This window comes from Gasterosteus aculeatus, chromosome 12, assembly GCF_964276395.1.
Source record: "Gasterosteus aculeatus chromosome 12, fGasAcu3.hap1.1, whole genome shotgun sequence".
Classification (NCBI taxonomy): domain Eukaryota; kingdom Metazoa; phylum Chordata; class Actinopteri; order Perciformes; family Gasterosteidae; genus Gasterosteus; species Gasterosteus aculeatus.
Genome location: NC_135700.1, coordinates 24,162,137 through 24,174,629, shown reverse-complemented (window position 1 = coordinate 24,174,629; position 12,493 = coordinate 24,162,137). Strand labels below are relative to the sequence as shown.

The window sequence follows — 12,493 nt, the reverse complement described above, 5'->3', positions numbered from 1 at the left end:
ATTTTTCTTTTTAAAACTTTTGTCCCAGATCTGGACTTGTAAAGTCCCAAAGCTTTAGCTGTGATTAAAGGGTAATTGAATGTAATCTCCACAGATGTCAGGATGATGAAAAGGGCTTTATGATGAATTAAGTGAGATCACTGAAGTTGTACCTTTATATCACCTGAAGGAAATGCAGGAATAAATCATTCCTATCATCATCATCATATGTTGACAATGTGGAGATGACTTTAAAACAGGTGAACCTTATGAGGACAGCAGAAGCCTGTACTACTAAAAACACACCTCTACCTGGACCAGGTTGCCCTTTATTAGCACTTTGTAGTTTGCCTGTCTTGATTCTTGTGGTTCTGGTATGTTCCCTCTGTGCTCACCTGTGTGTACGCACGTGTCTGCCTGCGTCCAGCGTGCAGCGAAAAAATCCCAGACTTTAACAACACTGACTTAAATATGAAAAGAAGGTAGATGGCTGGCGAGCTAGCTGCTGGGCGAAGTTTTTCAATCGGCTCAGGCACCGAAAGGAAGAACCGAAATGACGGTACTTACCGGTTGTATAGGATCTGGTACCAATCCTCGGTACAGTTTTTTTCAATTGCTAACAAGCGTTGTTTAACACTGAAACCACACGGTTTAAAAACTTCACACAGTCTCCATTACCAAGATTATTTTTGGTCAAACCTCCAAAACTCACTCAGACCAACAAAACCCTTCATACGTGTGTCAAAATGAGCTCGTTCCACCAATCACTGGCAACAGATTCTCATTCAGAAAACATGCATGTGACTTATAACACTTAACTTACACAGCATTACATTACTGTAATTATGACATTTTATTGAAAGTTTGGATGAATTTTCACATACATGCAGTAATTCATTATAGAATAACAGATTTATAATTTATTTAACGTACTAAAACATCTACACCTCTCCCTCCTCTCTGAGGCAACATTTGGATCCTAAAACACAACAATTACTGTACTGTAAGAGGTTTGGTCATCGTTCTGATGTGAACGTCCTTTTCTGAGTTTTGAAAGCAGTGTTTTAGCATATAAAAAATATCCTGCAAATATACAGTTTTTTGAAGTTTGTGGAGTATGAACGACAAAGTTGTTTGTGGATGTTGATGTGTGGCAATTGATGCATCTTGTCCGAAAGCAATGAAGAATTATTCAGTCGGGTCCGTATACATTTGTTTGTTGCTGAATGTGTTAAGAGTTTTGAAAATGTGCGTTGAGTATTAAACAATGCTTGTTAGCAATTAAAAAAAACTGTAACACTCAAGAATAAAATACCCTAACCTATAATGAAAGATGGACCATTTAAAAAAAAGAGAATTAAATCGTATTTCGATGGGAGATTAGTTGTTGAGTGATTTTGCCGCCCCAACTTTTGAAATGTGATGTTTTTTCAGCTCTTCTCTGTATTTAAACAAAGTTAAGGGAACATCTCAGCATTTCTGACTGCTGATCAGAAACAACGTTTGAAGGTTTCATGTTGACTTTAATCAGTGAGCTGCAGAGTTCATGTACATCTTTTGATATATTTTTGTAATGTGCAATAAGGAATCAAAATAAGCGTTTGTATGTAATTGAGAAAAAGTAATAAAAGTCGACAAAAGCACCCAAATATGCAGGAGAAAAGGCATTTTTATTGATCCATCAAGTGTTTCATAAATGACACGTTCTAGTATTAAAAGAGCTTTTGACATGTAATGATAACCTTTGACATGACAATGACTGGATAGGGTGGCACCTATTGATTAAGACATGCTGGCACACACAATAATAGAAGCATTTGTGAAGCCACATGGGATTACTGGGGACTACTGAATGGGTCAAACAGGAAAAGACTCAAAGAATGAAGGTCGTACCGAATTTGGAATTGACTTAACTTTCAAACGTGGACAAAGGTTGGTATCTGACCCTTGACCCTCTGGCCTTGTACAAGGCCACTGCACTGATCATGCCAACGGCTGCAAGGAGACATCCGGCGATGAAGACCAGGTTCAGATTCAGCTGGAGCGCTGGAGGAAAGAAGCACAGTTCTTGATTACATCTGGTCCAAAGTGGGGCAGGAACAAATGAAAAAACGCTCTCTCTGCTTTCCCACCTGGGCTTTTGTTGTCCTCCGCTGATCTCCCCAGGCGCAAGGGACCCTGGGAAACAAAGTGCCTTTGACCTTGAGCGATGAGCTCCCTCTTCCTCTGGTGGTGAGCAGCAGGCCAACCGCTCTGCATTGTGGAGTTGACGCATCCCTGAGAGCACCTGGTGTTGGGGCTTCCTGCTTCACACATCAGGACCGTGCAGCTGATGTACACCTGAATGCATCGGGACACGTCGTCATGACATCAGCAGACAGTGAAAAAGCCTCCCCGTCTCCACTGTGCCTCTACGTGACAGACGGTGGCGTTCCACCTCGAGTCCCTCCAAACATCGTATATCTTTCTCTTCATCATTAGACCTCAAGTGTGCAATGTCAGCTTGTGACAACCAATCAAATTCATTGTTAACACTTTGAAAATTTGAATTTTCTATGAAGGTGAGCAGGGAAACAAAATCTTTCAAAACATAGATTTGTTTGAGACACCCTGAGGCTTCAGTAGAAAACAAGTCAATGCAGATGAAACATTGTGTATGCAGTAGAGTTAGTGTAGAGATTATTTTTCTCAGGTGACACCTGTCCAACAAGTGTGCATGGGTCATCACTAAGGACATTTTGAATTAGTTGAAGCATTTAGAGATTCAGAGCAGGGCACCGCTGCGTGGCCATGCTGACGCCTGCTGCTGCCATCATCATCATCATCATTATTTTAGATATTAATCATATTACTCATAAACCAACATTACCCTCTCCTAAAGTCTCTGTGCTCTCCCTCCCCACAGGCTTCTGTGGATGGAGGTTCTATCTGATAGTGGTTCTATGTGATGGTGGTTCTATCTGGTGGTGGTTGCCCCTGCAGTGGTCCTGCTGTGCGCCTGGCTTACTACTCACAATTACTTGAATAATTTCTGTCATATAGTTGCATGTATTATACATTGTTCATTCTGTACACATGGCATCATTGTAGTCTGTCCATCAGGAGACGGATCCTCCTCTGACGTTCTCACTGAGGTTTCTTCCCTTTTTTCCCTCTTGTAAGGGTTTTTTAATTTTTTGGGGAGTTTTTCCTGTGCCGATGGAGGGTTTCGGGGCAGAGGATGTTGTATGTGTACAGACTGTAAAGCCCTCTGAGGCAAATTTGTAATTTGCGATTATGGGCTATACAAAATAAAATGAATTGAATTGAATTGCGTCCTCTTACCTGATCGTGAGAGCCGATGAACTTGAAGGCCTCCATGCTGAACTGGAATTGTCTCTGGTGGGAGGTGGAGTGGATTTCAACAGTCTGATCCACGTTACACCTGGTCAGAGCAGGACACAAGAAAAGGACAAGACGCAGAACCTTTGTCAGTCGGCGCCTTTCAGCAGCCGTAGAGACAGAAGTGTGTCCTGTTTTAGGCATTCACATGATGAGGAAAAGAAGATAATGCAAAAGAATAAGTAAAGTCGACATTGACTTTATTTGATGATTTAATTTATTAGTCATTTGTTGTTGTTTAAGTATACCTCTACGCACAGCCTCCTGGATAGGGGATGGACTCTATTCTACTCCGGAGGGGCCCATCGTGTGAGGCGCCAGGCGGGTGTGGGGATACTCATAAGTCCCCGGCTGAGTGCTGCTACATTGGAGTTTACCCCGGTGGACAAAAGGGTCGCCTTCCTTCGCCTTCGGGTGGTGGGGGGGAAAACTCTGACTGTTGTCTGTGCATATGCTCCAAACAGCAGCTCAGAGTATTCTGCCTTTTTAGAGACCCTGAATGGAGTCCTGCATGGGGCTCCAGTAGGGGACTCCCTAGTCCTACTGGGAGACTTCAATGCGCACGAGGGCGAGGATGAAGATAACTGGAGAGGCGTGATTGGGAGGAATGGCCTCCCTGAACTGAACCCGAGCGGGTGCTTGTTACTGGACTTCTGTGCCAGTCATTGTCCATAACAAACACCATGTTCGAACATAAGGATGTTCTTAAGTGTACGTGGTACCAGAGCACCCTAGACCAAAGAGCAATGATCGATTTTGTAATCGTATCGTCTGATCTGAGGCCGCATGTTCTGGACTTTCGGGTAGAAGAGGGGCAGAGCTGTCGGCACCAAAGTGCTTCTGGAAGACCATTCGGCACCTGAGGAGGGGGAAACGGGGAACCATCCAAGCTGTGTACAGTAAGGATGGGACCCTGTTGAGCACGACTGAGGAGGTTATCGGGCAGTCGAAGGAACACTTTGAGGAACTCCTGAATCCAACTACTACACCCTCTTTGGTAGAGGCGGAGCTGGAGGCGGAGGAGGGATCATCGTCAATTGGCCTGATGGAGGTCACTGAGAGTCGGGGGGAGGAGGGTCTACAATTCGGGGAGCTGCGGATCTCATCGTTGCTTTTTGCAGATGATGTGGTCCTGATGTGGTCTCGCTCCAGTGAGAGTTGGAGGTCACAGACGGAAGGTCTGTGACCTCCAACTCTCACTGGAGCGTTTCGCAGTCGAGTGTGAAGCGGTCGGGATGAGGATTAGCACCTCTTAATCTGAGGCCATGGTTCTCAGCAGGAAACCGATGGATTGCCTACTCATGGTAGGGAATGTGTCCTTACCCCAAGTGAAGGAGTTCAAGTACCTCGGGGTCTTGTTCACGAGTGAGGGGAAGATGGAGTGTGAGTTTGGCCGGAGAATCGGAGCAGCGGGGCGGTATTGCACTCGCTATACCGCACCGTTGTGACGAAAAGAGAGCTGAGCCGGAAGGCAAAGCTCTCGATCTACCGGTCAATCTTCGTTCCTACCCTCACCTATGGTCATGAAGGATGGGTCATGACCCAAAGAACTAGGTCACGGGTACAAGCGGCCGAAATGGGTTTCCTCAGGAGAGTGGCTGGCGTCTCCCTTAGGGATAGGGTGAGAAGCTCAGCCATTCGCGAGGAGCTCGGAGTAGAGCCGCTGCTCCTTTGCGTCAAAGGAGCCAGTTGAGGTGGTTTGGGCATCTGGTGAGGATGCCCCCTGGGCGCCTCCCTAGGGAGGTGTTCCAGGCACGGCCAGCTGGGAAGAGGCCCCGGGGAAGACCCAGGACTAGGTGGAGAGATTATATCTCTGCACTGGCCTGTGAACGCCTTGGGATCCCCCAGTCAGAGCTGGTACATGTGGCCCGGGAAAGGGAAGTTTGGGGTCCCCTGCTGGAGCTGTTGCCCCCTGACCCAACCCCGGATAAGCGGTTGAAAATGGATGGATGGTTTTGGGTGGGCAGGCACAGGACCAGCATGCACAGGGTTGGGCTTAAGGTTTTATTCAGCACAGGGGAGACAGTGATGGGACTTTCTTTGATCTTTTGTTTGTTTGTGTCTTTGTTTTGAGGGCTATTAAATGATGAGGAACAGAAATACCTACATGGATAATCTTCTCTCTTGCCCTGCTGAACCACAAACCTACAGCGCCTACATCAGGGGCAATTTCTCCACTACGGTGAAATCTAGGGTTACCACCCGTCCCTTAAAATACAGAATCGTCCCGTATTTTCTGAGCTGTCGTCAATGCAGCATCCTATTCGGCCCCTGATTGGGTAATCCTCATATAGAGCCTCTAAAGCAAGAGGAGACAATCCTCCACACCAGGGGTGCCAACACATTTTTGGCTCACAAGCTACTTGATCGACCTATTGGGCAGCCCCGATCTCCACAGTGAAGCACAACATAGAGAGACATTTCAATTCCATCTATGAAGCCACTCTCACATGACAGAAAACAATCAGTACTGAGTACTCGTGCCCACCCGTTCTCGATGATGGAGTAGGTTTGCTGGTAGTTCTGGTTGTCATATGGCGTAACCCTGCAGGACTCCACGAACAGCACGGTGTTATTGATGGAGGAGGTGGCCTCAATCTGCATGAAGATCCTGCTCCCCAGAACATACACCAGCGGGTATGTGCTGGGATCGATAGCGGTGAGGTATTGGTCGTTGGGATAGAACTCAAACTGGTAGGTGAACGTGCCAAAGCCCTTGTCCCAAACTTCGACCTTGGGCCTGTGTGCCATGAAGACCTGCATCACATTCCCACGTTTGGGGTACTGGCAGTAGAAGTCCACCTCCAGCAGGTGCTTCCTGGTGATCACGTCGGCCACATTGTCAAACGTGGTGATTGCATTCTTGAACCTGAGGTTAATGTCGTCTTCCTGCAGAGTGAAAAAGGTAAGTGTCAGTTATCAGAAGATAAAAGGCAACAGCAACAACTGGGAGAAGAGCGCAGCTCGCGTCACCTCGATGTCGGTCCCACAATCGTTGAGGGGGATGACGGCAAAGATGTGGGTGGTGTTGGACTTCAGGCGGCAGGCGGTGTTGGTGGCGTCGTTGAGCCTCAGATGGTCCGCATGGTGTCCGGGGAGAGAAGCTTTCTCAAGCTCTATTGTCATTGTGGTCTCGGTGCAGATCACATTGCTTTCAACTGGAGAACGAGATAGTTAAAAATACACATCGTACCTGTGGTTTTCCTCTTCACTAATTCAGTCATGTTCCAGCAAACACAAGGAAGAAGAAGACTTTTCATCTAAAATACTTAAAAAACATTCCGAAATACATTTAATAAGGAAGTAAAGGAACCCAAGTCCACAACAGATATAATTAGTTTAAATACCGTCAAGTTGTGTTCCCATCAAAAACAAAATGAACTTTGTGTTTAGTTCAGCAGCCCTGGTTTCAGTGTAAATGAACAGTGAACTGTGGTATTTTTGTGTAGAGTAAGAATTTAGCATACAGTGATACTTCTTAATTTAGTTTGGTCAGTTAAGTACACCATTACAGCTGCAGCTCAACCACAAGATGTTGACATTAAAGTAGACTCACCGTGCTTCGCCTTGACCTCCACCACAACACACCTCATCTCAGTCTGATAGACGTCCGCCCTGAGGAGCATCGGTGAAGATTTACTTATGCGTGCATCTCTTCTACAAGGCCATCAGACATCCAGGCGACCTGAAATCGGACTAAGTTGGTTCTTTAAACCAAGCTAGTCTGCTAAATTCGTTGTTGATTCTAGTGTCTTAAGTTAATTTGATTGCTGATTTGCTGACAGTTCTCTCTGTTTGAGGTTATCTTGGTTGCTAGTTTGCTTAAACTCTTTCACTTTTTTAGTGCCAGTTGGTGTTCTAGACTCTACTATTAAGTTAACTGCCAGTGTGCCCTCCTAACTCTGCTATGTTTGACCTGATCTAAGTCTGTTTTGTCTTCTCTTCTGAATCAAATAAGACTTGAATCCTTAAACTCTCAGTTTGTCAAAACGCCACATGGTGATTGTTGATTAGGGTGTCAAGCAATTGGTGTTTTAAATTTTGAGGAGTTTCTGTCGAGGCCAATCGACCTTTTGTCTCCTAAACGACGGGGGAGCGGTCAGCGCAGCCGTAGCCGACTTCCACTAACGAGGGAGTATTTAACTACAGATCGAGTGAAGCGTTAGCTTATCCTCGCAGCACAAAGACGAGCAGGACAACGACTACGGAGTCTTTCGTGTGCGTCAAGACGAGCAGGACAAAGACTAGGGAGCCGTTCGTGAGAGTCAAGACGAGCAGGACAAAGACTAGGAAGTCTTTTGTGGGCGTCAAGACGAGCAGGACAAAGACTAGGGAGCCGTTCGTGAGAGTCAAGACGAGCAGGACAAAGACTAGGGAGCCGTTCGTGAGAGTCAAGACGAGCAGGACAAAGACTAGGGAGCCGTTCGTGAGAGTCAAGACGAGCAGGACAAAGACTAGGGAGTCTTTCGTGGAGTCTTCGGGGCGGCTGAATGCGGCGCCTTCTATTTTTAATAATGTGTCTGACCCCGTACCTGTCAGAACCTCTTCCCGCAGATACTACAGGCCTCGGGCCAGATCCGCTCTCTATCGTAACCTCTCCTCTCTCACCGATCCCACCCGCTCCACACATGTCCAGCACCTCGTCACAGGAGGTCTCTGGAACTGCCAGTCAGCTACTCGCAAGCCTGACTTCATCTCCGGCTTCGCTATCCAGCAGTCACTCGACTTCCTCGCTCTCACCGAGACCTGGATCACACCTGAGAACACATCCACCGCAGCCGCTCTCCCCTCCGCCTTCCCCTTCAGCCACACTCCCAGACCACTGGTAGGGGTGGTGGCACAGGTCTACTCATTTCACCCAAATGGAGCTTTTCTCTTTACCCTCTACTCATTACTGCGACAACACGATCCTGTAGATACACGCTCTACAACATCAGGAATTCTCCTGATGTGGTGAATCGCAGGTACTGATTCAGGCTCTTGTCGTCTCCCTCCTGGACTACTGTAACTCTCTCCTGCAGGTCTCCAGCTACCGCAATTCCACCTCTGCAGCTCATCCAGAATGCAGCAGCTCCACTGGTCTTTAACCTTCCTAAGTTCTCCCTCACTCCTCCACTCCTCCGCTCTCTTCACTGGTACCGGTGGCTCATCCAGTTCTAACCACTGGTGCTCACGTACCGTGCTGTGAATGGATGGGGTCCAGCTTACATCCAGGACCTGGTCCAACCCGACATCCCGACCCGCACTCTCCGCTCTGCATGTGATGAACTGCTTGTTCCTCCTCACTGAGAGCAAAACACTCGACTAGATCTCCACTCTTTGCTGTCCTGCTCCTAAATGGTGGAAGGAGGTCTCTGAAGACATCAGGACCACAGAGAGCCTTCACATCTTCAGACTAAAGACACACCTCTTCAGAGTATTTCGAATAAAAGAAACAAATTGTAAATTGGCTTATTTCAGGAAATTGCACTTTCTTGTTTCTTGTTCTCCTGAGTTTGTACCCTTTGGTTGAATGCACTTATTGTAAGTCGCTTTGGATAAAAGCGTCCGCTAAATGACATGTAATGTTATTTAAGCAGCTCGTCCTAATGTCTTATGTTAAAGTTACTACTGGTCTTTTTGTCTCGTCTTCTCTAATCTCTACTTTGTTAGTTAAAATGTCAGAAGTCAAATCATGGCTCCCCACACACACACAAACTCACCCGGCCACTGATTCAACAGCAAAGCAGATGGAGAAGAAATCCCCCAGGTCGTCTTGGATCGGCGTCCACCTAATGACAAATTCCCCATCTGTGTTCCTTTGCGTGGTGATGTTCACTGGACCACTTATGATTATATCATGTATTCTGTGTGAAAACAACACAGAGGAACCAGAGATGTAGTGACTCTTTCTTGCTCATCGTCTCGAGGCAACAGCAACAGCGATCTCGTTACATCTCAATTACTTTGAATACGCCGCTACTGCTTTCACTCTGATCTCCACTTCTCTGTTGACCTCTGCCTGGATGCGGGCTCCATTTTCAGGTGTTGGCTCCACAAACCTCGGCAGGTAGAATCCCTCGGCACACGAGGGAACAGGTGGGTCCACTGGAGTTGAAAATAGAAGGTTGATTTAAATGACCAAAAGCAATAAGCTGAAAACCGACACTGCTGCTGTCTGTGGATCAAAACGTCAAAGCCGTCCGAGGGCGTTCATTGTTGGGATCAAAATTCACAGGATTTATAAAATGTTAAAAATTTGAAGCAAGTTTCAAGTCAAATATTTCTCAGGGACTTTAAGATTTATAAAATATTGGCTCATTGAAAAACAATGGCACTAAAAATGAACTCACCAAGGAAGGAGAATTGCAAAGGTAGTTTACTGAGTGGAGGAGTGGTGGTATGCATTTGCGTCCCTGTGGTAAGGTAGGGGGGAATGGCTGTTGGTGGTGCTGTGGTTGTGTAATAATGCCACCCTGGGGGCATATTTGTTGGGGCAGAGGCTGGTGGTGCTGTGGGAGTTGTTGGTGCGGTGGTTGTGTAATAATGCCACCCTGGAGACGTTTTTGTTGGGGCAGATGTTGTTGCTGCGTTGCTTGTGTAATAATGCCACCCTGGGGACATTTTTGTTGGGGTTGGTGGTGCTGTGGGAGTTGTTGGTGCGGTTGTTATGTAATAATGCCACCCTGTTTTTGGTTGTGCGGTGGTTGGATAATTATACAACCAGGGGTATACTGCAGATGTTGGTGTGGGAAACGATCTCCTACGCCTCACAAGCAGTGGGGCCCTGGAGGATTGGGATCCATCGGAGTAGGTCAGATTGATGGAGCCTACCGGAAAGTCCTCCACCACCAACTCAAATCCATAAACTCTGGAGTCAGCCAGAGACGAGTGGTAATGTAATGTGCAGGTGTCCTGACAATGTGAAAAACAAGTTAAGTGAAGCAAAGCATCAATGAACATTGTACAATGTATTAGGAAATATACTTTTAAACCAACCTGATCTAAGTGAAAGCCTGAAGGTTGGTCACACAGGGAACACTCTCCAGTGTTGATATTTCCATATCTGCATCGAACTTTGTCTCCATCAGGATCGAAGGACGTCAGCTTGTATGTGCGGGGACAGTTCTGGGGAACTCTTGAGTAGACACATTCACATGAGTTAGTAATGTAATGTAAAGTAATGTAATGTAGCACAGTTCAGAACATGTTACATACATGATACCACATCCCAAAATGTGTAACTATACTATAATTCATAATAAAATACACTCAATTTGATTCATTTACTCTTTCCAACAGGAAAATGGTTTAAAATCACATTCCAGAGATCCATGCAAGCACTCCAGGTAATAAAAGTAATTGAACTATCTGGCAAGAATCATGAAACCAAAGCCACTCCTTTTCTGCGATTACACCAGTTTCCAAATGATTCGGATGGAAGAGGACTGGCAGACTGTTGGCAGACAAACTGAAGGATACAGAATGCAGACCATGTTTGTCTTTCAACTCCTGAACGTCATTATTTGTGCAGAGACACAGTGTCTTTTTGTTTGACTACAACGACTATGAGGCAGTGAAGCAGGACATTTTACACAGATTCTTTCACAAACAGAAACCTGATGCCACCTGCAGAGGACCTACCGTAGGAAAGGGAGGATAGCAACGGCTGGTGATCTGTTTGGTTCTTTAGTGTCAGATCTGATCCCCAAATCCACCGTAGTCAGTAGATTCAATTGAGCATTATTCCCGGTACGCTTTGGGATCCAACAGCAGCTGGCAGCCCTGATGAATGCATCAATCAGAAAACACATAAAAACTTTCATTTCTTATTATAAGCACAACAAATACATTAAAAACATGTTAGGATTTAAAGTAAAAGAACAACTTACGTGAGTTGAAAAGGTTTGTTGCTCTGGAGGATTGTCCTGCTGACGGTTTCAGTTTCACACCATTGCCTGTTGAATAGTGGTGCATTGGTGCTGCTTCCAATCTCACCCCTCACACTTCTTTGGACATTATTGCCTTGGGAACAACTCCAGAAGAGAGAGTAATAGCACCCATCAAAGGTTTCCCTGTAGCGAAGGTCCACCTGGAAGAAGATCATCCAGTTAAAGATGGTTCTCTACTGAAGCTGAGCACATTCTTATCAAGTACATTTCTCTGCATTTTGTACACCAGTTCTTTTACTCTAAATTGATAATTATAATTTGATGCTTAATCAGAAATTTACCCAACAAATTGGAATGTCTTTATGTGAGCAACCCATATTCATTTTTCTTGCATCACGCATTAAAGACTCTTAATTGAATTAAGATGTGGATGTAGAAATTGCAATAACTACAAAAAAAAATCCCAGCTCCCTTCAGGAGCTTTAAAACATAAGAATATAAGAACATCCATTAAGCACCCACAGGGGGGATTTCACTGGTAGATATCACTAAAACTAGAGCAGTAAGTAACAATCAGATACTTTATGTAAATACTTTTGATGTAATCAAACATGCTTTACATAAATGTATAGAATTAATAATGAAAAACGTTTATACTCAGAGTGTTCAATCATAGGGATCATAGGGGTCAAGGGGCAGGTCACATGGGAGACACGCATCATCGGTCCTGCATCACATGAAGTCACATCTCTTACCTTAAATGTTCCATCTGGGTTTTTGCCTTTGTAGTAGTAGGTCGTGGTTCCCCCAAAGAAGTGAGATGCAGACGCCTGAGAGACCAGGAGCAGCTGAAGCAGGAGCACTGAGGTGGAAGCCATGATGCCCTTACCTCACCTGTGTGGAGGTTCTCTGCCACTCACATCCACCTGCAGCATCTTTATATACACAAAGGTCTGCGCCGAGCCGATGACGGTGACCCTTTCAGTTCTGATGGAATGTATGAGATGTGCCGGAATAGGCTGTCGAACTTGTTTGCCACAAAGCCCCTGAAACAGTGCCAAGCTACACAAACATGAAACATGACGAATGGCAGCATGCTGCTCACCGTGCCGGGAATCAAACACATTGTTCTTCTTACCTGTGTGCTATTTATCAGTCTCAGTTGCAGTATAAATTGTCCATAGACAGAACATGTTGGGCATCGTACATATCACTGTGCAGTACATCACTGCACAAATAACCTGCTATCTACTATATTTATA

General features: G+C 45.6%; 1 protein-coding gene across 2 annotated transcripts; it reads right to left on the bottom strand.

The window, feature by feature from the left end:
- Positions 1 to 1,630: 1,630 nt before the first annotated feature.
- Positions 1,631 to 12,162, bottom strand: LOC120809139 (uncharacterized). Of its 2 annotated transcripts, none has more exons than XM_040162775.2 (13): positions 11,987 to 12,162; positions 11,232 to 11,431; positions 10,984 to 11,124; positions 10,339 to 10,477; positions 9,693 to 10,254; positions 9,306 to 9,447; positions 9,063 to 9,206; positions 6,917 to 6,975; positions 6,334 to 6,518; positions 5,849 to 6,249; positions 3,304 to 3,403; positions 2,112 to 2,319; positions 1,631 to 2,025 (listed from the first exon to the last, which is right to left on the bottom strand). In XM_040162775.2, exons 1-13 carry the CDS (start codon positions 12,107 to 12,109, stop codon positions 1,889 to 1,891), a joined length of 2,541 nt encoding a protein of 846 aa, XP_040018709.2. In that variant the 5' UTR covers positions 12,110 to 12,162; the 3' UTR covers positions 1,631 to 1,888. The 2 variants fall into 2 exon arrangements, with proteins under 2 accessions (XP_040018709.2, XP_077942142.1); XM_078086016.1 differs by having other exon boundaries at positions 11,232 to 11,297; positions 11,987 to 12,121.
- Between the last annotated feature and the right edge of the window lie 331 nt (positions 12,163 to 12,493).

What these genes read in the sequence shown, in the direction of transcription:
- LOC120809139 (XM_040162775.2), bottom strand. Translation starts at nt 12,109, where the DNA reads ATGGCTTCCACCTCAGTGCTCCTGCTTCAGCTGCTCCTGGTCTCTCAG. An exon ending in TTTGCAATTCTCCTTCCTTG is followed by an intron (nt 9,448 to 9,692) that starts GTGAGTTCATTT and finishes TTTCAACTCCAG; the next exon opens with TGGACCCACCTGTTCCCTCG. An exon ending in ATTGTGGGACCGACATCGAG is followed by an intron (nt 6,250 to 6,333) that starts GTGACGCGAGCT and finishes TTCACTCTGCAG; the next exon opens with GAAGACGACATTAACCTCAG.